This window comes from Budorcas taxicolor, chromosome 9 (genome assembly GCF_023091745.1).
Source record: "Budorcas taxicolor isolate Tak-1 chromosome 9, Takin1.1, whole genome shotgun sequence".
NCBI classification, from domain to species: Eukaryota; Metazoa; Chordata; class Mammalia; order Artiodactyla; family Bovidae; genus Budorcas; species Budorcas taxicolor.
Genome location: NC_068918.1, coordinates 16,881,924 through 16,909,329, shown reverse-complemented (window position 1 = coordinate 16,909,329; position 27,406 = coordinate 16,881,924). Strand labels below are relative to the sequence as shown.

General features: G+C 36.4%; 1 protein-coding gene across 3 annotated transcripts in view; it reads left to right on the top strand.

Moving 5' to 3' along the window:
- Nucleotides 1-27,406, top strand: part of TRMT11 (tRNA methyltransferase 11 homolog) — a 281,391-nt gene that overhangs the window by 9,797 nt on the left and 244,188 nt on the right. For 2 of the 3 annotated variants that reach the window (XM_052645825.1, XM_052645824.1), the window contains exons 2-11: nucleotides 14-79; nucleotides 1,858-1,931; nucleotides 6,695-6,776; nucleotides 6,880-6,972; nucleotides 7,268-7,402; nucleotides 8,138-8,294; nucleotides 16,950-17,030; nucleotides 19,448-19,612; nucleotides 21,757-21,829; nucleotides 21,968-22,099. In XM_052645825.1, the coding sequence (XP_052501785.1) occupies nucleotides 14-79; nucleotides 1,858-1,931; nucleotides 6,695-6,776; nucleotides 6,880-6,972; nucleotides 7,268-7,402; nucleotides 8,138-8,294; nucleotides 16,950-17,030; nucleotides 19,448-19,612; nucleotides 21,757-21,829; nucleotides 21,968-22,099 (1,058 nt within the window). Of the gene's footprint in view, nucleotides 1-13; nucleotides 80-1,857; nucleotides 1,932-6,694; nucleotides 6,777-6,879; nucleotides 6,973-7,267; nucleotides 7,403-8,137; nucleotides 8,295-16,949; nucleotides 17,031-19,447; nucleotides 19,613-21,756; nucleotides 21,830-21,967; nucleotides 22,100-27,406 lie in introns of those variants that run through there. The other variant, XM_052645826.1, reaches the window with a different exon arrangement.

Below are 27,406 nucleotides of genomic sequence, written 5' to 3'. Positions count from 1 at the left end.
ATTTTCAATATAGGAGATAAAGTCTTTGCTTTCACTTTTTGGAGGTCAGTTCACCAGTAGTCAGGAAACTTATGGAAAGGTAAGCTGAATTTATATTTTTTATTAGACCTATATATATAGTATCCTTAGAAATCTTAAATTTATATTTTTATAGTTACTTGTGTCTGTTTTTAAGGGCAGTTGAATAAAAAGGATATTTTGGGAAAATTTTTGTTTTGGAAAGTTAGATTTATCTCCAACTTTCACTTCGTTAGTTTTTAAATTTTACTTCGGTAGTGTACCATAATTTTTGTCTGTCCCTTTATTGAAAAGAGGACTGTCTTCTGTTGATGAGGTATAATTAGAGTTTAACTGGCTTTCAGACTTACTTTGGTACTCATTTTATAATTTGAAATTAATTATGTATGTGTGAAATTGTGAATTTATGAGCCATATATTTGGGTTTGACAGTTTATCAGTGTATTGGGGAAGTTTGAAAAATAGAAAAAAAAAATTCATTCACAATTCTTCTTTGATATGACTTATAATTTGGCGATACTGCCTTCTGGTCTTCTGATATGTTTTTCCCCCTTCGTTGTAATACTAGCAGTGAACTTCTATATCTCTTTTTCATTTGATTGCATTAATATAGTCAGTCACATACCTCTGCTTAGCATTCATTACTAAAGGGCTGTATATTTATCCATCAATTAACTCAACCATAATTTATCTAATGATTTCACTTCATTCAGCTTGCTTTAAAATTTTTCCTAATAAAAATAATACTAAGGTTACTGTCTTTTCCCTGTTTGGGTTATTTTGAATTTTTTTGTAGGATAGTATAAAAATTAGAATCAAGACTGGGTCTGGCAGGGAGGACTTCTCATAAAAAGTGAGAGAACTTAAATTGAAAGTCCTCTGGTGTTGGACTTTTACACCTGAAGTGAAGTGAAGTGAAGTCGTTCAGTTGTGTCCGACTCTTTGCGACCCCATGGACTGTAGCCTACCGGGGTCCTCCCATGGGATTTTCCAGGCAAGAGTACTGGAGTGGGTTGCCATTTCCTTCTCCAGAGGATCTTCTCCACCTAGAGATCAAATCTGGGTCTCCCGCATTGTAGGCAGACACTTTACCTTCTGAGCCATCAGGGAAGTGAACTTCAGTTATTGATGGAGGAGGAAAAGAGAGAGTGTGTGGATATAATTGGGTGAGGGTGATGAACTGAGGTTGGGGTCCTGCTGCATATTGCTGCATTCTGGCAAGTGGTTATCTGGGTGGAGCACAAAGATGCCTATAATCTTGGGTATTAAAAGCCCCTGATATACTTGGAACTTTTTTCCTTGGATAAAATAATAAATGATAATTGAATAATATACTCTATATAATTTTTATCATAGTTTTTGCAGCGACCCCACCCTCTTAGGTGGCCAAAGCTAGCTAGAAAAAAAAAAAAAGAGAGATGATTCAGACATGTATTACTTAGTAATTCAAAACAAAATAGCTGTATTATAAGAAAATATTAGCAACAATAAAAAAGATTCTGAGATTATACTTAAGGGTAAAATGTGCATTAATTCTTGGTCATAATACATATGAGCAAACATGAAATTAATCTTCAGTTTAAATAACCTTAAATTTGCAATAAAAAATGTTTTCATTTATGTGATCATTTTTAAAAGTATTCTGATTTTTACTGTATTGTCCTGACAGGTTACCTGTTAATTAATTTTTTTTCCACTATTGGAGCAGTTTTTATTTTGGTTAGTGTCAGCTTAGATATTCTCACGTAAAAGTAGCAAATAAGAATTTCTTCTTACTGACTTCTTAAATAAGGTCATAAAACCACTTAGAAGTAAGTTGCATATTATTATTTCTTTCAGTCTCCTTTTTGGATTCTTAGCATTCCCTCTGAGGATATTGCCAGAAACTTAATGAAACGGACAGTGTGTGCCAAGTAAGAAAAACTTACTATGTTCTCCTGCATGAGTGTAAGCTGGACTTCTCATAACTACTCTGTTCTTTTTGCTATGTTGGCAGAAAGCAGAAGGGGTTGATTGTTGTGAGGAGCCCAGTTTAGCTTGTAGTTACGTGTTTTTGCCACTGGATGGTGGTAAGAGAACAGAGGAGAGTTACCTACTGAAACTGGATGAGAGAATCTCAGATGATGAAATGCAGAAACATGTGCTTTAGAATAATTTTTTTAAACTTCTATATTAAGCAAGCATATGGTTTAAGATGTAAATGCTATGTTATTACATAGGGAAAATGCCACATTTAATTATAGCCAAAGTATTGAAAGCCTAAAAGTGTTTTTCTTATAGATGGTTTTTAATTAGATGAACAGATTGGTGAAGTATAAGATGACAAAAAATGAAACCTACCATAAAATATGTTTTACTGTTTTATTTGTTAGTGTAGTTCTGATTATAATATCTTCATGTGAATTAATATAATGATGTCATTCTTATTTATCTTGCCTGAGTGTTTTCTGGCTTTCATCATTAGTATCTGTTCTTTCTTCTTGTTTCATTGTTGGAAAACTCTGTCTTTGCGTTTGGAAATTAAACTGCATTTTCAACTAGCATTTTAAAATTGAAAAACTTATGCTGTCCTTGCTTTATTTTTTTTTTAACACTCCCCTCCAACCCCCCGAACATTTTGACAGATTTCTGAGAACTTCCTTCTTTTTGCTTGGAAATTATATTTAATAATGCAATGCAAATAAGAATTTACATATATCTAGTTTTGTTAATATGGTTAGCAGTATTTATCGCTTTATTATTGAGTAGATTACAGCCCCCATATAATTGAGGGCAGGAGAAGAAGGGGGCAATAGAGGATGAGGTGGTTGGATGGCATCACCAAGTCAATGGACACGAGTTTGAGCAAACTCCAGGACGTGGACAGCAAAGCCTGGCGTGCTGCAGTCCATGGGGTCCCAAAGAGTAGGACACGACTTGGTGAGTTAACAACAACAATTGAAAACCAGCTGCAATGCTAAGTCTAATCTCATAAATTGAAGCTTGTTAATGAGTTTCACTTAGTCAATAAAAATGACCAGAAAATGGAAACAGAACTAAAAAACAAGTCATTTGAATAATTATCACTGTATGTTAGCATATTTAAATTAATGACTCTGAGAGATCTTTGAATTCCAAGGATAAATCTTATAGGCTTAAAATAGCTTATTGAGAACCAGATTTATATGCTTCCTTCATAGCTCATATCTTTGATGAATGCATTTGAGTAATGGTACAGTAAATAGTTGTGTAATACTTGTGTAACATTATGAAATAATATCCCTGGTCGCTTTTTCAGTTCAGTTCAGTTGCTCAGTTGTGTCTGACTGTGACCCCATGCACTGTAGCACGCCAGGCCACCCTGTCCATCACCAACTCTCAGAGGTTGCTCAGACTCAAGTGCACTGAGTCAGTGATGCCATCCAACCATCTCATCCTCTGTCGTCCCCTTCTCCTCCTGCCTTCAGTCTTTCCCAGCATCAGGGTCCTTTCTAGAGAGTCAGTTCTTCGCGTCAGGTGGCCAAAATATTGGAGCTTCAGCATCAGTCCTTCAGGACTGATGAATATTCAGGACTGATTTCTTTTAGGATGGACTGGTTGAATCTCCTTGCAGTCCAAGGGACTCTCAAGTCTTTTCCAACACTACAGTTCAAAAGCATCAATTCTTTGGTGCTTAGCTTTTTTTATAGTCCAACTCTCACATCCATACTTGACTACTGGAAAAAACGTAGCTTTGACTATATGGACCTTTGTTGGCAAAGTAATGTCTTTGCTTTTCAGTATGCTGTCTAGGCTGGTCATAGCTTTTCTTCCAAGGAGTAAGCGTCTTTTAATTTCGTGGCTGCAGTCACCATCTACAGTGATAATGAAGCCCAAGAAAAGATAGTGTCTCACTGTTTCCATTGTTTCACCATCTATTTGCCATGAAGTGATGGGACTGGATACCATGATCTTAGTTTTTTGAGTTTTAAGACAGCTTTTTCACTCTCCTCGTTCACTTCATTAAGAGGCTTTTTATTTTTTAGTTCCTCTTCACTTTCTGCCATAAGGGTGGTGTCATCAGCATATCTGAGGTTATTGATATTTTCCCCAGCAATCTTGATTCCAGCTTCGGCTTCATCCAGCCTGGCTTTTCTCATGATGTACTCTGCGTATAAGCTAAATAAGCAGGGTGACAGTATACAGCCTTGACGTACTCCTTTCCCAGTTTTGAACCAGTCTTCTTTCATGTCTGGTTCTAACTGTTCCTTCTTTACCTGCATACAGATTTCTCAGGAGGCAGGTAAGGTGGTCCGGTATTCCTGTCTCTTGAAGAATTTCCTACAGTTGTGATCCACACAGTCAAAGGCTTTAGCATAGCCAGTGAAGCAGAAGTAGATGTTTTTCTGGTACTCTCTTGCTTTTTTGTTGCTCCAGCAGATGTTGGCAGTTTGATCTTTAGTTCCTCTGCCTTTTCTAAATCCAGCTTGAACATCTGGAAGTTCTCAGTTCACATACTGTTGAAGCCTAGCTTGGAGAATTTTGAGCATTACTTTGCTAGCACGTGACATGAGTACAGTTGTGCGGTACTTTGAACATTCTTTGGCGTTGCCTTTCTTTGAATTGGAATGAAAACTGACCTTTTTCAGTACTTTGGTCAGTGTTGAGTTTTCCAAATTTGCTGGCCCATTGAGTGCGGCACTTTCACAGCATCATCTTTTAGGATTTGAAATAGCTCAGCTGGAATTCTGTCACCTCCACTAGCTTTGTTCATCATAGTGATGCTCCCTAAGGCCCACTTGACTTCGCTTTTTAGTCTGTGTATATTTTGCATAGCTGAGGTTATACCTTAAGTGATAACTAAGTAAAAGTAGTATCACTGTGGAGGCCTTCTTTCTATAATTAACAGGTAAAGGGGAATTCATTTTTAGAGGATAAAATTCACCGTCCTAATTGTAGCATTAATTATTCTTGAATAACAGACATTAGAAGTGTGTATTCAAAACTAATTAGATTCAGATTTTTTTGTGGTAGAATAGGGATTGAAAGTTGATTTTGTTTGACTTATTTTTAACCTGCACTGTTTTCTTAGCATATTACAGAATGAAAAATATAACAAATGCCTAGGTACCTACCTTGTTAAATCTCAACATTTCGGGGTAATTTGCCACAATTAAAAAAAAAAACCACCCATTACAGAAATGATTGGTGCTCCCTGTGTACATGTCCCAGTTCTAACCCTCCTTCCTTCAAAGGACAGTTTCTTAAAGCATTATTTGTCAGAAAGGTTTCATTATTATTGCTGTAATCAGTGAAATATTTTCAAACATACTGATATTAATAAGTTGACACCCATGCTTATTTATATAGCACCCATGGGAAATGTAGCAATCCATATAAGTTTTCTAATCTCTAAAACAGGAATCATAATAGTGCAGTCATATATATGGGAACAGTTTACTGTGAAAATCTAAATCATAAAAGGTGTTACTCCAGTGTGCCGGTTATAATGGAAGCTTATGATGTTATATATTGAATATTTTTATTTTTCCGTTTACGTATAAATTTACTATGTTATATAAATTCTTTCTGAAAGAGGACATGGAGTATTATTTTTACTGAATCTGGGTTGTTACTCCAGCATAAGTTCCTTCATTATTACTGTATAATAGTTCATTAGGGATAATTATGAATTGTGGCATTGTCTGTGCCTTTCCTGAATGGCCTGGAGTTCTTGTCTTTTTGCATAGAGAAGTGACGTATGGATTCTGGAGTCAGATGGATTGGGGTTTGAATCCTACCTTACAAATTGCTGTATGACTTGAGAGAGTCATTTAATCTTCTTGTGCCCCAGTTTCCTCACTGGTTAAATGGATGATGATCCTGGCAGCTACCTCAGGATTCCTATGAGGAATACCTGAGTTAATATTAAACGGCCTTAAAACAGTCCCTGGTACTTTGAGTTATATTAAGTGTTAGCTCTTACTTAGCTAAGTAAGAGCAGTATAATTGTAGAGGCCCTGTTTCTATAAATTGAGTACAAGGGAAAGGAGGAATTAATTTTCAAAAGATAATATTTGCAGTCCTGAGAGCAGCATTTTTTCTAATCATGAAGTGGTTGATTTTAGATGTACAAAACTGTAATATATAGATCAAGTTTCATTACAACTGATCCTAAAAGTGGTTTCATTGATTGCAATACAATTTTGCTTAATCTTTTTTATTCCTTAAAATAGATATAAGCTTGAGGTTTTTTTCATAGTAAGATTTCATATTTAAAAGTAACAATTACTAAGTGTTATCAAATATGGCTAGATATTAATGGTAACATTTTTATCCAGTCATTTTTCCTTTTATGTAGAAGACATTAGGAAAGATTGAATTTCCTGTGCTTTATAACTGTTTCATTAAAAGAAGTGATTTTTATGGCATCATTTGTGTTATAGTTAAAAAAAAAATGAAATGATAATGGTGAAGACTTCAAAAAAGATCTTGACTTATAAATTCTTCTTCTGTGTAAAGTTCAACATGTGTTTGTAATTTAGACTTAAGCTATATTTGTTTTCTAGATACGTATTTCTCATTTAATAGCTTAGAAACATCGGCAGTAATTGTTTCGGTGGAGCGAGCATAAAGAACCAATGAAAGAATTGTTATATATTGCTGTATGAACTAACTCTTCTTTTACTGAGGTCAGTGCCAATCATTTATTTCCTAGGTCTATATTTGAACTGTGGGGTCATGGGAAGTGTCCAGAGGAGCTGTACAGTTCTCTTAAAAACTACCCTGCAGAGAAGATGGTACGTAGCAAATGTGGTTTTATATAAGCAGATCTGCAGATACTGTACTATCTACATGTGTACTGTGTACAAAACTCAGAGGATTTGTCTGCTTTTATTTTAGGTTCCATTTCTGCATTCAGGTTCTACATATAAAATAAAGATTCACACATTTAATAAAACATTGACACAAGAAGAAAAAGTCAAACGGATAGATGTAAGTGAATTTAGCAAAAACCAAAACCTGTGGTCGCAAAGAGCTGGACACGAGTGAGCACGCATGCAAAAGCAAAGCTGAGAGGACCTATGAGATTAATGTAAAATAGTCGCCGTTGATAGATGAGAATCCCCAGTGTCTACTAAGTGCTTTTGTACCCCATTGTATACTAAGCACTTTTCATGTTTTGTCTTATTTAATGCTGATAACCAGACTTACAAGATAGGAATTATTATATAAGCACTATTTTTCCTCTGAGATATTTATATTATTTAGAGTTATTTTTATTTTTTAGGCACTTGAATTTCTGCCATTTGAAGGGAAAGTAAATTTAAAGAAGCCACAACATATATTCTCTATTTTGGAGGATTATGGTTTGGACCCAAACCACATCCCTGAAAATCCACATAATATTTATTTTGGTAGATGGGTAAGCAAGTGATCTTTTTACCTATTTTAGTTTTTCTTTAAAACCTAAATGTTAGTCCTTTGAATTGGACTCCATGTAAAACTTGAAAGGAGCTGAAGAGTCAGAACTACTGTGTGAAATAAAATCAGTGGAAAATATGTGGTTGTGTGTGTGTGTTTTTTTCCCTGAGATTCTGATGAAATGCGAGAGGATTATTATAAGGTGTTATAAGGTGTGGGGCCTAGGTAGGAGGTTGTGTACCTGGAAACCTTAACCCAAAACTTGTTGGAAAGATGAACTGCTTTTTAAATAAAAGCAGAGACGAGGCAGAGTGCTGTGACAGCAGGAACCTCATTGGTGGAGCTCTGTGATTGAGGTTTCCATTCTTAAATGAAAATCACTGCAAAGCAGTTCTGCCCACTTCCCTGAGGCACTGAATGGGCAAGTGGAATCTGTGGCTTATGCTATAAGATATTGCTATTTAGGAGAATAAAAGAGGTGGCTAGAGCTCCCTACCAGCTCCTGGAATAATTGCATTCAAATTCAATTCATATTTGCTTTGAAAAGCAGAAGTAAATGGGAACACACTAAGAAATACAACGTGTATGTCCGTAACTGCCTCAGTCACATTTTTATATAAAGCAATGGTTAAGTGGAAAGAAGTTATTGTCATCAAGATACTATGGGTTTAATGTGAATAGTTATTTTAGATCCGTTTTATAGATTTATACTTATTGAAAAATATCTCTGATCTAGATTGCAGATGGGCAGAGAGAGCTTATTGAGTCATACAGTGTCAAAAAGAGACACTTTATTGGAAATACAAGCATGGATGCTGGTTTATCATTCATCATGGCCAACCATGGAAAAGTGAAAAAAAATGATATTGTATTTGACCCATTTGTTGGAACAGGTATTTTTATTTAATTGTTTTAAACTAATGTAGAGATGTTACTTGTTTATATTAGTCAAGGTCATAGTATTATTTTTGCTAAAAGATTAAATAGAATAATTTTTTATTGATCACTGAATAAGAGACAACCACATATTTGTATAATAGTCAGTATTTGACATTTTTGCTACTTCCAAAGATAATGCTGAAAGAATTTTGTGGGCTCTGTTTTTATTTTTATTATGTTTTTTAGAATTCTGTGGGGTTTTTTCCCATAAGTAACCACTGAGGGGAGCATACCATTCATTATAGAAATGTTGTAAAGCTTTACAGTTTCTTTATATAGGAAATTTCTTACTGTACTTGAATTAAAAAAACGGGAAAGCACTTGAGGAAGAAAGGCTGAAGTGACACAATTTTAAAAAGTATTCATCTTTTAAAATTGGCGGTTATATACTTACATAAAAAATAGTTACCGTGCCTTATCTTTGGCTTGTGGAGGTTCATGTGTGAAGTTTGAAAATAAGAAAAGTGACTAAGTATCAGTGGCCTAGAGCGTGACTGCTGAGGCTGTTCCCTGGGTTTTGTACGCCTAGGATGTGCGATTGGATGTCCTCATAGTTAACTTTGTGTGAAAGTCCAGGGTTATTTCACCTGAGTTTGACAACATTTTCCCGCTTCAACCCATTTTTCTTCCATCTTGCCTATGCTTATGGAGTATTCACAGTTAGGTTCACCTGACTAAATTTACTATGTTCAGATTGTGTAGGAATAAATTATGTGCAGTTGGAATTTCTCACTGTAGTGGTCTTTCCCTGTCAGAAACTCCTCTGAAGCTCTGTAAGCAGTGATGACACAGGAGCTCCCATTTGTTGAATAGAAGACATGTCACGTACTAGCTGTGGACTCTAAGGTCTAATTTAACTCTCTACAGCTACTGACATTGAGATACTCTACAAAATCTTCCTGAGATTAATGCACAGAGATCAAGTGACTTGCCCAGACTTAGGCACTGTATGAATCTCATAGGTCTCACACTCAAGCACTAACCCCGGGGCCCCCTGCCCATTCCTGTCAGCACTGCCTCTCTCAGCGTTAGGAGCTGCCAGCCAGCTGCTGTACCCTAAACTGACGGGAGCAACGCAGCACATGGGGAGCAAATAGAATCAAGGTCAAGCGGTTTCTAAGAGGAGGAGTAATTTCCTGAGTTGTTGAATCAGCCTTGGTGCGTCTCAGCTCCGTTCCTCCACTGTCTCTGTATACGTGCTACCCCCGACATACTACCCATTCCTTTCTTTCCTATCCTAATCATCCTAAGTGCCTCCCCAACGTTCTGAACTTGGCAGGAAATAATACCGAACTTACGGAAATGTTACAGTTATAAAAATAAGAGAAAGAAAACCTACATATCCCTGACCCAGAGTAGACTTGTTAAAATTTGGCATTATTTGCTTTATCACTTACTTTCCCATTATGTTTTATATAAACAGTATTTTTCTTTCTGTACCGTTTGAAAGTAAGTTGCATCCATTATATCCCTTTACCTCTCAAACACTTCAATATATATTTCTTGATGATAAGTATATTCTCTTGCATAACCACAGTATAGTTTTCATTGTTAGTAAACATATTCATATAGTACTTTAGTGTTGGTATTCCATTTTTGTTAGTTGACTCACGAATGTCCTTTATACCATCTTTTTTCTTTTTCATTCTAGCATCAGGTGTTGTATTTTGTTGTCAGCATGTCTTTGATCCTTTGATATGGAATGTATCCAAAGTCTTAGTTTTTCTTTTAGGAAACTTGGAATATTATCCCTCCTCTCTTTATTTTTTATGCAGAATATTCCTTTTTTTGGCTAATTTGATGTTTCCTTATGGTTAGATTAAGGGGTCACACTTTCCTGGCTGGACCACTGCATCAGTGGTTTGTGTCTTCTTAGGGCATCCACATAGTACCCATCTCTCCCCATTGGTAATGTTAATTTTGATCAACTGATTGAGATGGTGCTCGATTTCCGACCCCCCTCCCACTGTGTGATTACTATTTTTTTTCCTTGCAGTTAATAGGCAGTCTGTATGGAGACACACCAAGATCTTGAAAATATTCTATTCTGTATATCTGAATCACCCCCACCCTGTGGTTGTCAGGTTTAGCGCTGATTGTCGGTTCTTGCGTACACCCGTCTTAACTTTGGCTACAAAGGGATGATTTTCTGTCTTCAGCACTCCCTCCAGTGGACACCTTTCTTATTATAAGCAAAAACTCTTTCTTTTCCTTTGTATTCATTTATCTATTGTTAATAAGAATTAGTGGATTTCCCCTCCTTTTCCCAAGTGGTCTTAATTCACTTTTTTCTTAGTTATTTTATTGCTCAAATTGTCCCAGATTTGCCTTGTGCAAGCCCTTTCATATTGGATCTGTCTTTGTGATATGTTCCTGTAGTCCTTTTTTTGTTTGTTTTTATTTTAACACCTCCCTCTTTTTTCTGGCTCATTTCCTACCTCCCCAGACCCTGGAATCAGTCATGTCTCTTAGAAATTCTTATTTCTTTTAGTGGGGAATGGTATTAATATTAGAAACCAAGATCTAGGTGCCAGGTATTTATGCTTCTACACCCTTTCAGCAGACAACTTGGAAATGCATGTGTGTGTATATATATATATATATATATATAAATATAAAATCTGTATATAAATGCATATGCAAATACGCATTCATGCATACATACTGTATGTATACATAACTAAACATATATGCATAGTTTAGAACTTGTGAGTTCTCACATATACTACAAATTCCACTTTAACCTTTTTTCACTTAACAATATTTCCTAGAAATCACTTCCTTTAGTTCATAGAGATTGTTTTCATCTATTTTACAGCATACTCCATGGGTTTGAAATGAAATGAAAGTCTCTCAGTTGTGCCTGACTCTTTGTGACCCCATGGACTATACAGTCCATGGAATTCTCCAGGCCAGAATACTGGGTAGCCATTCACTTCTCCAGGGGATCTTCCCAGCCTAGGGATCGAACCCAGTCTCCTGCGTTGCAGGCAGATTCTTAGGTACTGTAATTTATTCAGACAGTCTCCTAAGCCTGGATATAGGTAGTTTCCCATATTCACAGTTATAAATAGTGCTTGCAATGAATAATCTTTATATATATACTTTTATAGTGTTGGAAATACAGCTCTAGGGTAAATTCCTAAAACTAGGAAATTAGGTTGAAGAGTTTATGTGTATGTAATTTTGTTGTATGTGGCGAAGTTACTCTGCGTTATGCCATTTTGCTTTCTTGCCAGCAATATATAGGAGTCCCTGTTCCCCCACAGCCTCACCAGCAGAGTGTATTACCAGGCTTTTGAAATTTGCCAGTCCATTGGGTGAAAATGTTATCTCAGTGTAATCTTAATTTGTATTTTTCTTATTAAGAGTGACCTCTAATAACTTTCTATTTTAAGGACTAGCAGTGTAACTTTTTTGGAATTTTCTTAAAGTCATTTCTCATTTTTCTGTAGATATTTTGGTTTCCCCCCTTATTTTTAAAAATACTTTGTATTTTAGTCCCCCTGTTTTTTTTTCCTGTTTTAATGTAGATAAATATATAAAATATTTTTTCTCAGCTTGCCATTTTTCTTCTGATTTTGTGTGTAACTTTTTTTTTTTTCCAACCAGGCGATAGCTTTCCCTACATCCAAGTTATAGAGGAATTCAGCTATGGTTTCTTCAGTAGTTTGGATTTTTTTTCCCTTTAGATCTCCGGTGCATTTGGAGTTTATTTTCTTGTTTGCTGTGAGGAATAAATCTAATTTGTCTTTTTCCAAATGCTAACCCTCTATTAATTATCTTGTTCTTGGATTTCTAAAACCTTTTTCTGGGAAGTGATTTTTTTTTTGAGATACATACATGTATGTGTTTGATATGCACGCACATATACACATAGGCAAGATCATAAAGTTTAAAAATAGTTACTAGTATGGGTAAAATTTTCTTCCTTTGACATGGATGAGGCTGGGCATGTTATGAAACGCTAACTTCCATAGCAGTCAAGATGTTGACTACCTTTAGTGTGGTAAGGGGCGAGAGATCTGCCCCTAATGTGCTTTAGGGCAGCTCTTTAGAGTGAGGGGCATATCTTGGTCATTTGAGTGTTTGTATAGGACAGTTACAGAGGATAAGATGGTTGGATGACATCACCGATTCAATGGACATGAACTTGGGCAAACTCTGGGAAATGGTGAGGGACAGGGAACAGGGAAGCCTGGTGTGCTGCAGTCTGTGGGGTCTCGAGGAGTCAGATACGATTTGGTGACGGAACGATAACAACATAAGGACAATTAATGGAGAATTAATTGCACTCTGCAGGACAGTTAATGAAAAATTGCAGGACGGTTAATGAAAAATTGCAGGACAAAGATCTTTGCAAAGACGTTGCTAAAATACATTTCATAATTTGTGCTTGTTGTTTAAGCATAGCTTTAAGACTTCGGCTTTTAGTGCTTTTGTTTTAAAACTGGTGCTCAGTTGGTCCTCCTCTTTGCAACCCCATGGACTGTAGCCCACCAGGCTCCTCTGTCCATGGAATTTTCCAGGCAAGAATACTGGAGTGGGTTGCGATTTCCTTCTCCACGGAATCTTCCCCACCCAGGGGTCAAACTCACGTCTCCTGCATTGGCAGGTGGATTTTTCACCACTGGCTCCATCTTTAAAATTGATAATGGCCAGTAATTGTGAACAGGCAACAGTTTTTAAGCAGTTTGTCCTCTTTCCTGGGCCTTTTCTCTCTTTGATGGGTAGTACCTTCTGAAGGATTGGAGAAATAAGCAGCCCTGTGCTTTCCTCCATGGTCATAGTTTTTCACACACTGTTGGTTATTTTTGTCTTTTTTTCTGTTTAGTTTTTGTTTGTTTATAAATTTAAGTGTCTGCAATTCCTTTTCTGTTTTAAAGGTATAAAATTGATATTTATTAGTTTCCTAAATGCTTTACCCACAGACTACTTATGACTTGTGATAGTCTCAAGGTTATGGAGTAGGTTAGAGAACTTCCGGGAAGTTGAAAGGAGAGATGTAATCTTTTCCTACCTAAATACCGTTTTCTTTTAGACAGTCTACTGTCTTGTCTAGAATGACATTATAAGCTGCAGAAGCACACTTTTCATTTCTGTTTTAGCAAATACATTGATTCTCATTGTAGTAAGGGTTTTTTTTTTTAAGTTTTTGCATCTCCATTTTTCCAAGGGAGAAGATATGTATCCTGGATCAGCTCTCAGTAATTAGAAAGTACTGCTATTCTAATATGAACATCACTAAAGGAGTGATGAGGATGCATCAGTTGAATACCTATAATGTCACAGGCAGACCTGTGATGTGATATAAGACTTGTGAATGGTACACAACTCTTAACTGAGTGTGTAGTCTTACTTAATCTAATTTGTTTAATAACAAACTTTTACTTTTGTGTATCTATGTAGTAGCCTAATAAATATTTACTTCAGTTGCTGCTGATCCTAGAGGAGGTTGTCTGATTATAGACCACTGTAACAGCAAAGAGAGTGAGTTTTACATCCTTACTCTTACCAGTTACTATGTGACTTTGAGCAAAATTCTTAACTTGTTTGGGCCTCAATTTCATCATTTGTACGATTGTAATACGTAATATATTGTGAGGGTAAATGAGGTAATATATGTATATGAACTTATTAGGAAGTTGTGTTATGCATGGTAGACAGTGAACTGTACTGTTTATCATTTTTTAATTATTTTGTTAAGCACTGAGATCCTTTTTGGTGAAAGATGTTATATATAGCCAATACTGAATTGTTGCAATGAACAATTTGACCATGAATTCATTTTCTAGTTCCTCCTTTGGCTGATTTCCAAGATATTCATAATTTGCAACTATTTGCAAATTATGGCAGCAAGAAATGTAATTGAGGGTTAAAATTGTAAACTTCTGTTTCTTTGTTTACAGTGAAAATAATTGGCATAAGTGTCTGCCAGTGTGTGCAGATGCAGTGATGTAGCTCTGCAGCCATAGCTCAGATTCCTTTTCCCTTTCTTCTTTCTCCTTTAGTGGAGAATATACCCAGGAGACTGGTTGTGTATTCCTTGGCTTCTTCTACCTTCAGATGGCCCATAGGTGTAAGGAAAAGAGTAAAACTTTTAAATTTTATCTTTGCAGAATGATAGATGTGAGAGCAAGGTGTTGAGATACCCATTGTCCTAGCTCTGAAAAGAGACTATGAAGAGGAGGAGAGGAAGTTAGGAGAGAGATAATGGATCTCTGTAGGTCTTTCTAATAATTTTCTGCTTCCCATTTTATTCACCACTCTGTAGTCCCATTTTCCCGAGTCCCATAGTTTGGTAGAATTTCTGTTTTCTGGCAGTATCCTTTTGCATAAGCTGCCGGTTTATTAGAGTTCTATGTATTTTGTTTTCTTCTTTTAGGGTAACATAGGTAAAGTAGTATCACAATTTTTCCTCCTTTTCTTTCAGCAAAACTAAAGCCCAGTTCTGATTTTCACATTTTGTATAGCTTTCTGCTTAAATCTGTACAGATGGAAATCATAAATTAGTTTCTCCATTATAAAGTTCAGTTGTTGTGTCCGTTTGCCTGCAAAGATATTGCCCGAACCTTAAACTGGTTACTGTTTAGGTAATAAGAAATCAAAACACTGGTTTACTAGTGTAGATCACACTGTGGTATTTTTACACTTGATAGCATAATGAGAAATTGGGTGAATTGCATTATTTGCCCCCTCAACTCTTCACCCCTTCTTTTTTATTACCCCTTGTTCCACCAAAAAGCTTCCAAGAAAACTCCACCTGAGATACATAACTAAATGCAAAAATGCTTCAATTTAATTGAAATAAAATGAGGTAATTAACAATGATTACCCAGTGACCAGAGAAGCTAATTTATAGTGATTTTATTTAAAACTTGAAAACCTTGAAAGAGTACAGAGTTCACTAACAGATGTAGTCTAACAGATTATTCATCTCCTTTCAGCAGTGTACTCTAAATTGGGTCTTCTCAAAGCTCATTCTAACCAAATGGATAAGGTTCTGTTTAAGGAAGCACAGGAAAGCTTTTCTGTTCCCCTTGACAACTAGTTCTTCTAGGTGAGTATCTGCCTTAATTGGCAGAATTGTAGTAATGCCTCATAATTTGGATGAAGTGATTTTTTTTTTAATGAGTATATCAAGTCATTACATACAGTATCTTTCCTAAATTTTGACTGTTCCATTTATAGGCTAAGAACTAGGAGGTCTGTCTTTACCTCCTCAAACAAATGCTTTCTGTAGTTCGCATGGGGAACCTAGGTTTTGATTTCTGCTGTGCTGTTAGTCTTCCATCTCTCTGACTCATGGCTCCGCTAGGAACTAGTCAGTTATTTTTCATTGAGCAAAGTATTTTTAAGTACATGTTACCAAACTATGTTTTAAATGACTATGGAAGGAACATGATTTGTAGATTTATAGATCTATATCTGTATAGACCTATAGACCTATATCTATCTATAAATCTCAAAACAAGATTTATAGATTTTTGGCCCTCTGGAGGCACTACCCATCTTGATTTTAGAGATTACATTTCAAAAGGATAGAATGGAAAGAGCCCTAGTTATATCCCCGTATCCAAGTTTGTGCGTTGTCTAAGTGTATGTTTCTGTATATTTCTGATTTCATACTGACTGGCAGATCTTTCTGCAGTAAAGCTATGAGGATTTACCCAATCATTAAGAACATTTTTAGTTCGGGTAATTTAAAAAGTGAAGTTCCCTGAAAAGAACAGCTATTAACTTTGTGAATTTTTGTTCTTAAACAATTTTAAAATATTTCATTTTTCATTAAGGTTTTCATTAATTTTTGATTTCTATTAGGATTCTTTTCCATATTAAACTGGTCATACCTACCAAGTTACTTAGTCCCCTCAGATTGTATTAGGACATTTGTGTTTTCTTTGTTTATAACACTAGGTAAAAAGATTTGTTGTATTAACTATTTTTGTTTATGTCTGATAATAGTTATTCAGGAATTTGTATTTACAGTTTTTTTTTTTTTTGATTTTCAATAACAGTTTTATTCAGACATAATTGTCCTACCATAGAAATTTACAGTTGAAAATGAAATAATTACCTCACTGATTATAGGAGTAACTGTTACTTGTCTTCATATTTTAATTTTTGTAAGAATTAATCTCTTATATATTAATTATGTTCTCTTTAAGTTATCTGAAACTCTGACTTCAGTGAGAATTAAGTTCAATTGTCAGAACTTATTGCCAGCTCTTTGTGTAGCAGCCTTATATGTTTATTTGTAAGAAGGGAACAAGATGCTTTTATACAGACTTCTCAAAAATAAAAGGAAAATGTCTAAACATCTTATTTTCACCAAAAAAATGGATAATTTTCCCAAAATAGTGCTGGGAATTTTTAAGTAGTAATGCCAGGACATATATTAATTCCTTGCTTTCTAACCAGGTTGATGAGCACAGGTTAGGAGTTTGCTTTTTCATCCTGAAGCCTGTTAAGTATGGCCAGAACCAAGGTCATTCCAGGGTACTCTGCCTACAGGTAGTCTGTAAGAATCTGGATCAGATTAAATAGAGGAAGAAATAAGAGTCTGGGACTTTCTGGTTAACAAATCACAATTGTGTGATTTTTTTCAGGTGGCCTTCTGATAGCTTCTGCTCATTTTGGTGCATACGTATATGGGACAGATATAGACTACAATACTGTTCATGGCTTGGGTGAGTAGTGGTTCTAGACAGTGTTATAGTCTTTCCTCTATAACAAATGAGCAAATGAGTCTTTGCTCTTGTACCAAATGTGCCTTTAAAATACTTAAATAGTTATGTATGGCGTTATACATCTGTTTTTAATGTTAAAATATAGAGTTGTGATATAGTACAGTTTTAGTTATTTTTACAACAATAAGAGTTTTCATTGGGTATCTGCTTTTCATGAAGTTATCCAGTGAGCAAAATGACCTCCCAGGGGAACCAAAGATGAATAACCAAAAGCCCTTCTCTCAGAGCTATTTTTGGTCTTAGATTTTTAAAAAGTAGGCAATCAGTAAAGTTGTAAAACTTTATGGCTGGGAAAGAAGTAGGAGAGGGACTAACTAAGCCTTTTGTAATTAGTGTATTCACCTTAGTAAAACATAGTTTCTGCTTAAAAATTATCACCGTTCTTTTGTTTAGCAGTCATTTGTTATGTGTATACTTGATTAATTACTGTAGTCCTTGAGTACCATATATGTTTTTGATTTCATAATTAACCAAAACATCTTCAAAGCAGTTACGGTGACAGTAACTTTAAAGATTCTGCATTAGACTGAGAGTAACTTGAAATAAGCATCGGGTTACTTTTGAGGCAGTTTTGGAAAACACTTTTAAAATCCAGAAGCTACGCTAATGAAGTGTGATTGCATGAAATTGAATCAATCTAAAAGTATTTTTTAATAGCTGAATAGTGTTAAAAATGTAAAATTTCTTTGATTTTGAAATTGTATTTATGGTATTGTTTTATCATTGTAGCTAGAATCAGCCTGTAAAACATGCTTTTTATTTTTCTCACCCAGTGTAAGTTACTATATAGGTGAGAATTTATTAGGCTTTCTTTTCTTGAAGTAATTTGATATATTATATTTGATGAACTGCCTTTTTTTCTACTTTGACTGTAAGGAATAGTACTTCAGTACTTTAGTACTATAAGGAGAATGAATAACATTTTATAAAGTTCACCTAAATGGGCTAACTAGAAAAAGATAGTCTTTGTTTGCAGTATTTTAGCATAGACAGAGTGCTAAGAAGAATTATTCCTGTTTGGTTTTAGTAGAAACAGTCTGTTTGCTTTAAGGATATTGTCCTATGTGCTTCATTTTAATTTTTATTTATTAGAGTTACGTGTAAAAGTTACGTGCTAACCTCTCAGTCTGCTTGGGTAGAATTCTGATTGAGGTAGAATTTCCTCAGAGCTTATCCAAGGTGCTGTTAGATTTGCCCTCTGTTTCCTGTGCTTCTCATCTCTTACTATACTCTCAAATACTTCCAAATTTCCTCTATTTTAAAAATGCATAACTTTTCCTGTCAACCCTGTAGACGCCCTCCTCCTAGCTACTACTTTATTTTCCTCTTCTGTTTGCCAAAGTGCTTCTTAAAAAGACTAGTATTTACTTGCTATTTCCTCTTTTTCATCTCTTAACTGTCTTCTGCCTGTTCTTTTCCAGCTTCCATGCTTACTGAATACTCAGGCCACAGGTCTACAGTATTTGGCAGTGTAGACCTTCATAATGCCTCCTTTGGTTTCCTAGACAGTGACTTCATCTGGTGGTACTTTGATTTCTTTGTCTGTTTCTTTCTCAGTTTCCTGAAGGCCCTGTGGTTATCTTCAGTGTCTGTTTACATGTTGCTTTTTTCCAGGCATCTTTGTTAGCCCCAACTATCACATTACATACTGTGCAGAGTCATGTCATTCATCTTTTAATTTTTAGGTTTCGTTTTTATTGTGAAGTAGATCATAATACAGAGGAGTTTATGAAAATAGAGAGATTGTAGAACAAACAAATAATTGCCACTTAGATTAGTAAAAAATGTCATTCATTCTTACACATTTAGCTGAAGTTTATTTACTGATATCTCCCAGTGTGTATATATATTCTGGCCTCTAACTCCCTGCTGAATATCTCTTTCTGAATCTTCCATAGGTACCTCAAGGTATATCGAGATTGATGTATCGCAGATGAATTTCATCTTTTTTCCTAGGCTTGTTTTTCTTCTTGGTTTCTCAGATCTTAACTGACAATGTCATCATCTACTCATGTCTCCTAAACTGAAACTTCTGAACTTCCCTTGAGCCGCCACTTTAACTTTTCATATCTCGTGTCTCCCTTTTACTTTCTCTCTTCATGGTCACTGCTTCTGCATTTCCAAGGTTAGCTCTCTTCATTTCTGCTCCGTTTATCTCATTCATCAGTATTTCTTCATTGCAAGTTAAAATAAAAATAATTGTTCATTTGTGTAAATACAGTTAAAATTTTATAAACAAAAGCAGGTTCTATTTGAGTTAATGTAGGTTTGGGTGAGCTAAACATTGCTTTTCGCTAAATGACAAAGAGTTAAGAATGTTGTTTGTTAGTTCTGTCTTCCTTTTTCTTTCCCTTTAGGAAAGGCTAGTAGGAAAAACCAGAAATGGAGAGGACCGGATGAAAACATTAGGGCAAATCTTCGTCAGTATGGTTTAGAGAAGTATTACCTTGATGTCCTGGTTTCAGATGCATCTAAACCTTCCTGGAGGAAGGGCACATATTTTGATGCAATCATCACTGATCGTAAGTATGTTTTTATACAAAAGCAGGAGTAGGATTGGAGAAGGCAATGGCACCCCACTCCAGTACCCTTGCCTGGAAAATCCCATGGATGGAGGAGCCTGGTGGACTGCCGTCTATGGGGTCACACAGAGATGGTCGCGACTGAAGCGACTTAGCAGCAGCAGCAGGAGTAGGATTGGGTTCCTAAGGTCATTTACATTTAATGTACAAAATGTATCAGTACAACAAAAAAGAGCCACCTTGTACTAGCATTACCCCCACTCCTGACTTCTTCACATTGTGAGAAGGAAGAAATTATGCATGTAGGGCAGGACACCAGTTTCACTACATGGTTTTGTTTTTCTAAACTATGTATATTAACTTGTCACCCCTTTTTTCTCTTCAGCTTATTTTCAAGACATAAATTTGTTTTTATATTTGTTTTATGTTTACCTGTAGTTGGTTATTAGCATACCAACTAGAGCCAAAATGTCATTTGCAATTATGGGATCAGATTTTGAAGAAGAAAGTTTTAGGTATCTCAGATTTTCTGTGTCTAACTTTTTGTGTTTGTTGTTGTTGTCTTTATGCCCATTATAACTGGCATCTTCTTCCTAGAGTTATAAGAAATTTGGAGTTCTGTGAACCGCTGGGATTGTGAACCCACTGAGCTTCAGGAATGTGCATAGGAACTTGTTTTCTCTTGCCTCCTGAGTTCTTGGGCTTTCAGGCATCCTGTCTAAGAATAGATCTGCCTTTTCTGTAGTCTTTGACTGTAAATCTGTACATAGTGGCAAGCTGTATCTCAGCCCTTCCATCTCAGACCTCTTCAGTTCTTTGGTAACTTGCTGCTGCTGCTAAGTCGCTTCAGTCGTATCCGACTCTGTGCGACCCCACAGACAGCAGCCCATCAGGGCTCCGCGGTCCCTGGGATTCTCCAGGCAAGAACACTGGAGTGGGTTGCCATTTCCTTCTCCATTTCGTAACTTAGGTGGTTTCAAATATAACAAAAGGAAAATTATTAAGGCCTTACAGTGATAATTCAGGTGGTAAAGAATCGCCTGCAATGCAGGAGACCCTGGTTTGATTTCTGGGTTGGGAAGATCCCCTGGAGAAGGGACAGGCTACTCAGTCCAGTATTCTTGGGCTTTCCTTATGGCTCAGCTGGTGAAGAATCCACCCACAATGCAGGAGACCTGGGTTTGATCCCTGGGTTGGGAAGATCCCCTGGACAAGGGAAAGGCTACCCCCTCCAGTATTCTGGCCTGGAGAATTCCATGGACTACAGTCTATGAGGACTCAAAGAGTTGGATACGTTGTAAAGTTTCACTTTACAATGTCTATGAATATACTCATGGAAATTGGGTGGCTTTTTATTTATAACCTACTTGCTCTCACTCTATATGTATTTGTAAAAATACGTAATTTTGTTCCTGATCAGTTGAGAGTAAGTTGTGTCCGTCTTGGCCCTTTACCTTCCTACACTCCAGTGTGTATTTCCTAAGAACAGGGATAGGCTCTCAGATAGCCAGAGAGCGTGCATGCTCAGTCCTGTCCAACCCTTTGCAATGCCATGGGCTGCAGCCCGCCATGCTTCTCTGGGCATGGGATTACCCTAGCGAGAATAACTGGCGCAGGTTGCCATTTCCTCCTCTAGAGGACCTTCTCAACCCACAGATCAAACCTGTGCTCCTGCATTGGCAGGCAGACTTTACCGCTGAGCCTGGGAAGCCCTAGATAGCCAGAGTACAGTTACCAGTTTCAGTGAGTCAGTGCAGTACTTTTAATCTGTAGTTTCTCACCCAGTTTTGTCAGTTGACCCAGTAGTACTCCTTTGTAGCATGTTTTTCCCTGAAGTACAGTATCCAGTCTAATGTCAGGCATTGCTTTGAGTAATCATATCTTTAGGGCCTCCTGTAATTTGTAGCATTTCCACAACGTTCCTCTGTCTTTCATGACATTGACATTTTGAAGAACACAGTCACCTGCCTGCCTGCCCTCCCAGTGTTAACAAGAATGTCCCTCTCGCTTGCGTTCTCGGCTGGAGTATTGCACAGGTGCTGTGTCCTCAGGATGTCACATCTGGAGGCACGTGGTGTCCATCTGCTTGGCAGTGGTGATGGGGTGACTTTTGACTGTCCTTGTTCTGTCTGCTTTCTCTCTAGCTCCATATGGTATTAGAGAATCTACAAGAAGAACAGGTTCACAGAAGGAAATACCAAAGGGAATAGAAAAATGGTAAGTGAATATTAAATATGATATATTACTACCTTGGGAAGAAGCATATTGCTTCTTTTTAATTAACTGAGTTTAATAGTGTTAGTTTTTCACTGGTTTTTAAGTTTTTCACTGATTCTGAAATTTTGTTTTGTCTAGTCCAGAAAGCCACGTTCCTGTTTCCTTGAGTTATCATCTGAGTGATATGTTTTTTGACCTGTTAAACTTCTCAGCAGAGACCCTCGTATTAGGTGGAAGACTCGTCTATTGGTTACCAGTATACACACCAGAGTATGTAATAATAATAATTTTACTTTTAATTTCATTTTTATTATGGTGTTTGTGTATCCAACATGCTTTTTTTCTGTCTCTAATCATATTCAGAGTGAGTATCTTCGTGTTTAATGTGTACATGTGTACAATAGCCTTTATTTACCAACACGTTGTATAAAACAGGCCCCTTTCTCTTATTGATTGAATCGCTTTAAACTTTTTATTTTACATCAGGGGTTGGCAAATTACAACCTGTGAGCCTGATACAGTCTTTAGCCTTTTTTTTTCTTTGGTAAAGCAGTTAAGACTGGTTTTTATCTTTTGAAAGGGCTGTTAGAAAGGAAAAAGGCAACGAAAAAGAATATGTGTCAGAAGCACACGTGGTCCATAAGGCTAAAATATTTACTGTCTGACCTGTAAGTGCAAAAGTTTGCCCTGTTGTTTATCACTGTTAGTTCAGGTTCTATGTGTCAGCTGTTCATCAGCTCTTTTGCCAGGCCACAAACCTAGGTAATTTTTAACAGCTTGGCAGAGTGATTCATCTGTTTACTGTTAGCTTTAATATATGTTGCTCTTGTGATTGTCTTAAAAAACTAAGACCAAAAGAAGAGCTATGCATATATTTAAAGCCCTGATTCTGTTCAACATTAGTGGTTTGAGTTTTATTATTCAGTAATTTAATTTTAAACAGAGCTATATACATCAACAATGAAAGACATGATGTGTTGAAAAAGACTCTTTAGAGTTGAAAATCAGTATCAAGCTCAAAATTTGGCTATTCAATCTGCTATAGAAATCTTTCTTAAAAATTATTTTAATTTCTATATTTACTGTATATAGTTAAACAAAGAGCATTTTAGAACAGTTTTATCTTGTTTCTGTTTTTGTAATGGTGGATGGTCTTCCAGCAGTTGGAAGCTATGCTTTTTTGTTTTTTTAATAAATGTCACATTGGGAGCTACCATGCGCTAACTTTAGTCTTGCATTTTGTTTATTGGCTAATAAAACTGTGCACATTTGTATCTGAACCCCTTAACACTGGGCTTATGTTCTGTTAAATTAATCGTTTCTTAATTTTAGAAGTGTGAGGAGTTAATTCTAAGGAACAAAATGACTTGTCTAAAGTTTAAAGCTGACTAGTTCATTGGTTTCATTATTCCTTGTGCTGTGTTTACTTAATTCAGCATCCTGCCAAGATCTCAGTTACCTGGTATATGAAGTGATAGATGAGGCTTTATTAATATTTTCAGAAAGTAGCGTATTTGCTTATTTCTATGCAAAAGTGGTTTCTGTCTTAGACAAGCTAAATTCCAGCAGTAAGCTTCCTTGTGTCTTTGTTTTAATTCAAGTTTCAGGACTGAATTTTTTAAAAACTTATTTTGAAATAAATCTAAAATTTACAGAAAAGTTTCAAATACAGTACAAAAAGCTCTAATTTCTCCCCTCATCCAAATTTTCCAGCTGTTGAGATACACCTCCTCCACCCTTGTTTTCTCACACATTACATTTATGCCCACTGTCATTAATCTTTTTCGGAACTATTTAAGAAGTTGCAGATATGATGTCCCATCACCCCTACATATTTCATTGCATTTCTCAGTAAGAGCATTCTTGTCAAATCACCATCAAGCCCCAAAGTCTGGAAACACCATTGATAGTGCTTCTGCCTGATCCTGGACCCCTTCAGATTTTACTGATTGTAGTCTCTCCAGGAAAATGTACTGCCCTGATCCATCATGTCATTCTCCGCCAGTCTGGAATACTTCCTCAGTCTTTTCCTTATCTTTTGTGTCCTTAAGAGTTGTACAGTACATGGCTTATATTCTGAAGGTTGACCCTTAACCAGGTCCATCTGTTGTTTCTTCCGTCACCAGGCTTTGGTAATGCTCTTGGTAGGAATACCACAAAAATGATACTATGTTCTTAGTGCATTGCATTATGGGGCCCACAGAGCAGCCCCTCCTGGAGATCTTAAACTTAATCATCTGGTCATGTTCTGTCAAGTGGAGAAACTATCATTTCTGATAAAGAAATATCAGAACTCTGATAAAGTGATTTATCATTTTCTTTTCAGTTAGTATGTTCCAGGGGACGGAAACCCAGGATACACCAATGTCTTGTTTTATTGTTGACAACCACCATAATGATGAGTTTGCTGTTCCATCATTCCTTCTGCATTTGTAAGCTGGCTTTCTGTAAGGATTAGTTTCCCCTTCCCTCCCATTAATTTGTTGATTTATATTGGTATGGAGTCAGAGATTCCAATATTATTCATTGGGTTATAATTTAATTCTGTCATGATTTTGTAACTCAGATTGTCCTAGATTTGAAATAGGAGAGTCCCTTTGAGGTAGCTGCTCTGTCCTTTTGAAGTATCCTCATTAGTTTTCATGTTTCTTATTTTCTGGCATTTTTTTTTTTACTTTCTACTATTTTGTAGTTTATTATTTAATTCTAATTGAAATTAAATGTGGTTATGAGTATGTTCTATAATTCTTTTGTTGTTGTTATGAAAAGTCAAATTGGAGGCACTTTCAACTATTTTACTATTTCTGAAGATCTTAAAAAAAATGTCTAGGATGTTTCTTCAGTGACTTCTCTTTTAATAGTTTTTTGACAACAGGAAATTTCCAAGTCCTTATAACCAAAGGGATTTTTTAGAAGTAAAAAAGGAGGCAGGTTTTTATTTACTTATTTATTTTTTTAGCTTTAGATGTTTTATCAAAGGGCAAATTTCATCCAGGCTAGGACACAAATAGGAAGACTTCTGTGGCGTTTACTTCCCTGACTTACTTGTCTGAGAGTTATTTTCAGATCTTCTGATGTTCATTACTAGACTTCCAGTGTGTCTTCTCCTCCCCTTAACCCAAAGTAATCTTATTAATGAACTTAATTTGTCATGAATTTATTTTAGGGAATGAATTGTTTTCACCTTTGCAGCAAACATAACCCCAAATCTTTACTGTTTCTATTAGATGAACTTAAAACTAAAGTCATCTGCGAAAGTTTGAAATATTGTTCTTGCTTTTGAATTAAACAATGTAGAATTAGTTTCAGTTCAGTTCAGTTCAGTCACTCAGTCGTGTCCAACTCTTTGCGACCCCATGAATCGCAGCATGCCAGGCCTCCCTGTCCACCACCAACTCCCGGAGTTCAGTCAAACTCACGTCCATCGAGTCAGTGATGCCATCCAGCCATCTCATCCTCTGTCGTCCCCTTCTCCTCCTGCCCCCAATCCCTCCTGGCATCAGAGTCTTTTCCAATGAGTCAACTCTTCACATGAGGTGGCCAAAGTACTGGAGCTTCAGCTTTAGCCTCATTCCTTCCAAAGAAATCCCAGGGTTGATCTCCTTCAGAATGGACTGGTTGGATCTCCTTGCAGTCCAAGGGACTCTCAAGAGCCTTCTCCAACACCACAGTTCAAAAAAAAAGCATCAATTTTTTGGCGCTCAGCCTTCTTCACAGTCCCACTCTCACATCCATACATGACCACTGGAAAAACCATAGCCTTGACGAGACGGACCTTAGTTGGCAAAGTAATGTCTCTGCTTTTGAATACGCTATCTAGGTTGGTCGTAACTTTCCTTCCAAGGAGTAAGCATCTTTTAATTTCATTGCTGCAGTCACCATCTGCAGTGATTTTGGAGCCCCCAGAAATAAAGTCTGACACTGTTTCCATTGTTTCCCCATTTATTTCCCATGAAGTGATGGGACCAGATGCCATGATCTTCATTTTCTGAATGTTGAGCTTTAGGCCAACTTTTTCACTCTCCTCTTTCATTTTCATTAAGAGGCTTTTTAGTTCCTCTTCACTTTCTGCCATAAAGGTGGTGTCATCTGCATATCTGAGGTTATTGATATTTCTCCCGGCAATCTTGATTCCAGCTTGTGCTTCTTCCAGCCTGGCGTTTCTCATGATGTACTCTGCATAGAAGTTAAATAAGCAGGGTGACAATATACAGCCTTGGCGTACTCCTTTTTCTATTTGGAACCAGTCTGTTGTTCCATGTCCAGTTCTAACTTGCTTCCTGACCTGCATATAGGTTTCTCAAGAGGCAGGTCAGGTGGTCTGGTATTCCCATCTCTTTCAGAATTTTCCACAGTTTATTGTGATCCACACAGTCAAAGGCTTTGGCATAGTCAATAAAGCAGAAATAGATGTTTTTCGGGAACTCTCTTGCTTAGTTTGGTTATGTTGTATTGCGGATATAGCTTTTTATTAGCCTGGGAATAAAGAATTCATTTTAAAACTGTGCCTTGGCACAGCTTAATTGGAAAACTTTTGTATTTTTGGTATAGTAATATTGACTTTTAGTCCTGCTGTTGAATTCATTTACTCAACCAAATCCTGTTAATACGATTGAAGTTTAAAAATAAGAATTGCACATTATAATCAAGTTAAGGTATTATTCATTAAACCCAGGACATTTTGAAAGTTGTAAAGCATAATAAAAACATCAAAGCTTAGGTATTTGTGAAGAATTATCAAAATTGATGATTGAAAAAGGATTTTTTCACTGTTTAACAGTTTAAATTGTGAAGAAACTACTGCTCAACAAATTCTGCTTCCTCTAGACCAGATTCTTCCTGCTCTAGTATATTGGGTTTGGGGCCTGCATCAAGACACTCTGTATTCTTTGTATCCTTTTACCTTTTTTATTTTGTCCCCTTTGCTTGATACACTCTTTCTTCTTTCCTCAGCTGTAAAATTCTGGTAATCTAAGGCCAGGCTTAATTGTCACGACCTCTGACACTTTCCCCACCCTTCTCAGCAGAATGCATCAGTCTAGCATCTGTGCTTTTCTAGTAGTTTACTCTTATTACTCATAGAAACTTAACCACACAAAGTTACTGTTGGCTCTTGGTATATGTGAGTTTATTCACAATTTCAACTCTTTGCAAATGACCCCGAAGATCTGTGTAACATTCATTTGGTCAGGGCATACATTCAACTTTGTGTTTGATGTTATAGGAGTTTCTAAGCTGTTGAGTGACTGTAGCTTCTTGCCCAGGTTCCACATATCCATATGAAATGATTAGGAACTGTGTTTCTTTGTGAAAGATGTCCTTTCATAGAAATCCAACTGCTAAGCTTGTGAAAAAATGATGACAAAGTGAAGAAGTCTGATAAAGGACTGCAAAGTAGGATTTGGGGGTAAATTTTAATTGTGATAAAATGAATTTTTTGTGCTGGCTCAGAGCAGTGAACAGAACGTATTTTTCATTTTTCATCTGGGAAACAGAAAAAAAATGATTCTTTAAATTGTTTTCAGTAAGTGCTCCAGTCAGCACTGTGTCTCAAATGGGAAGTGCAACTCTAATGAC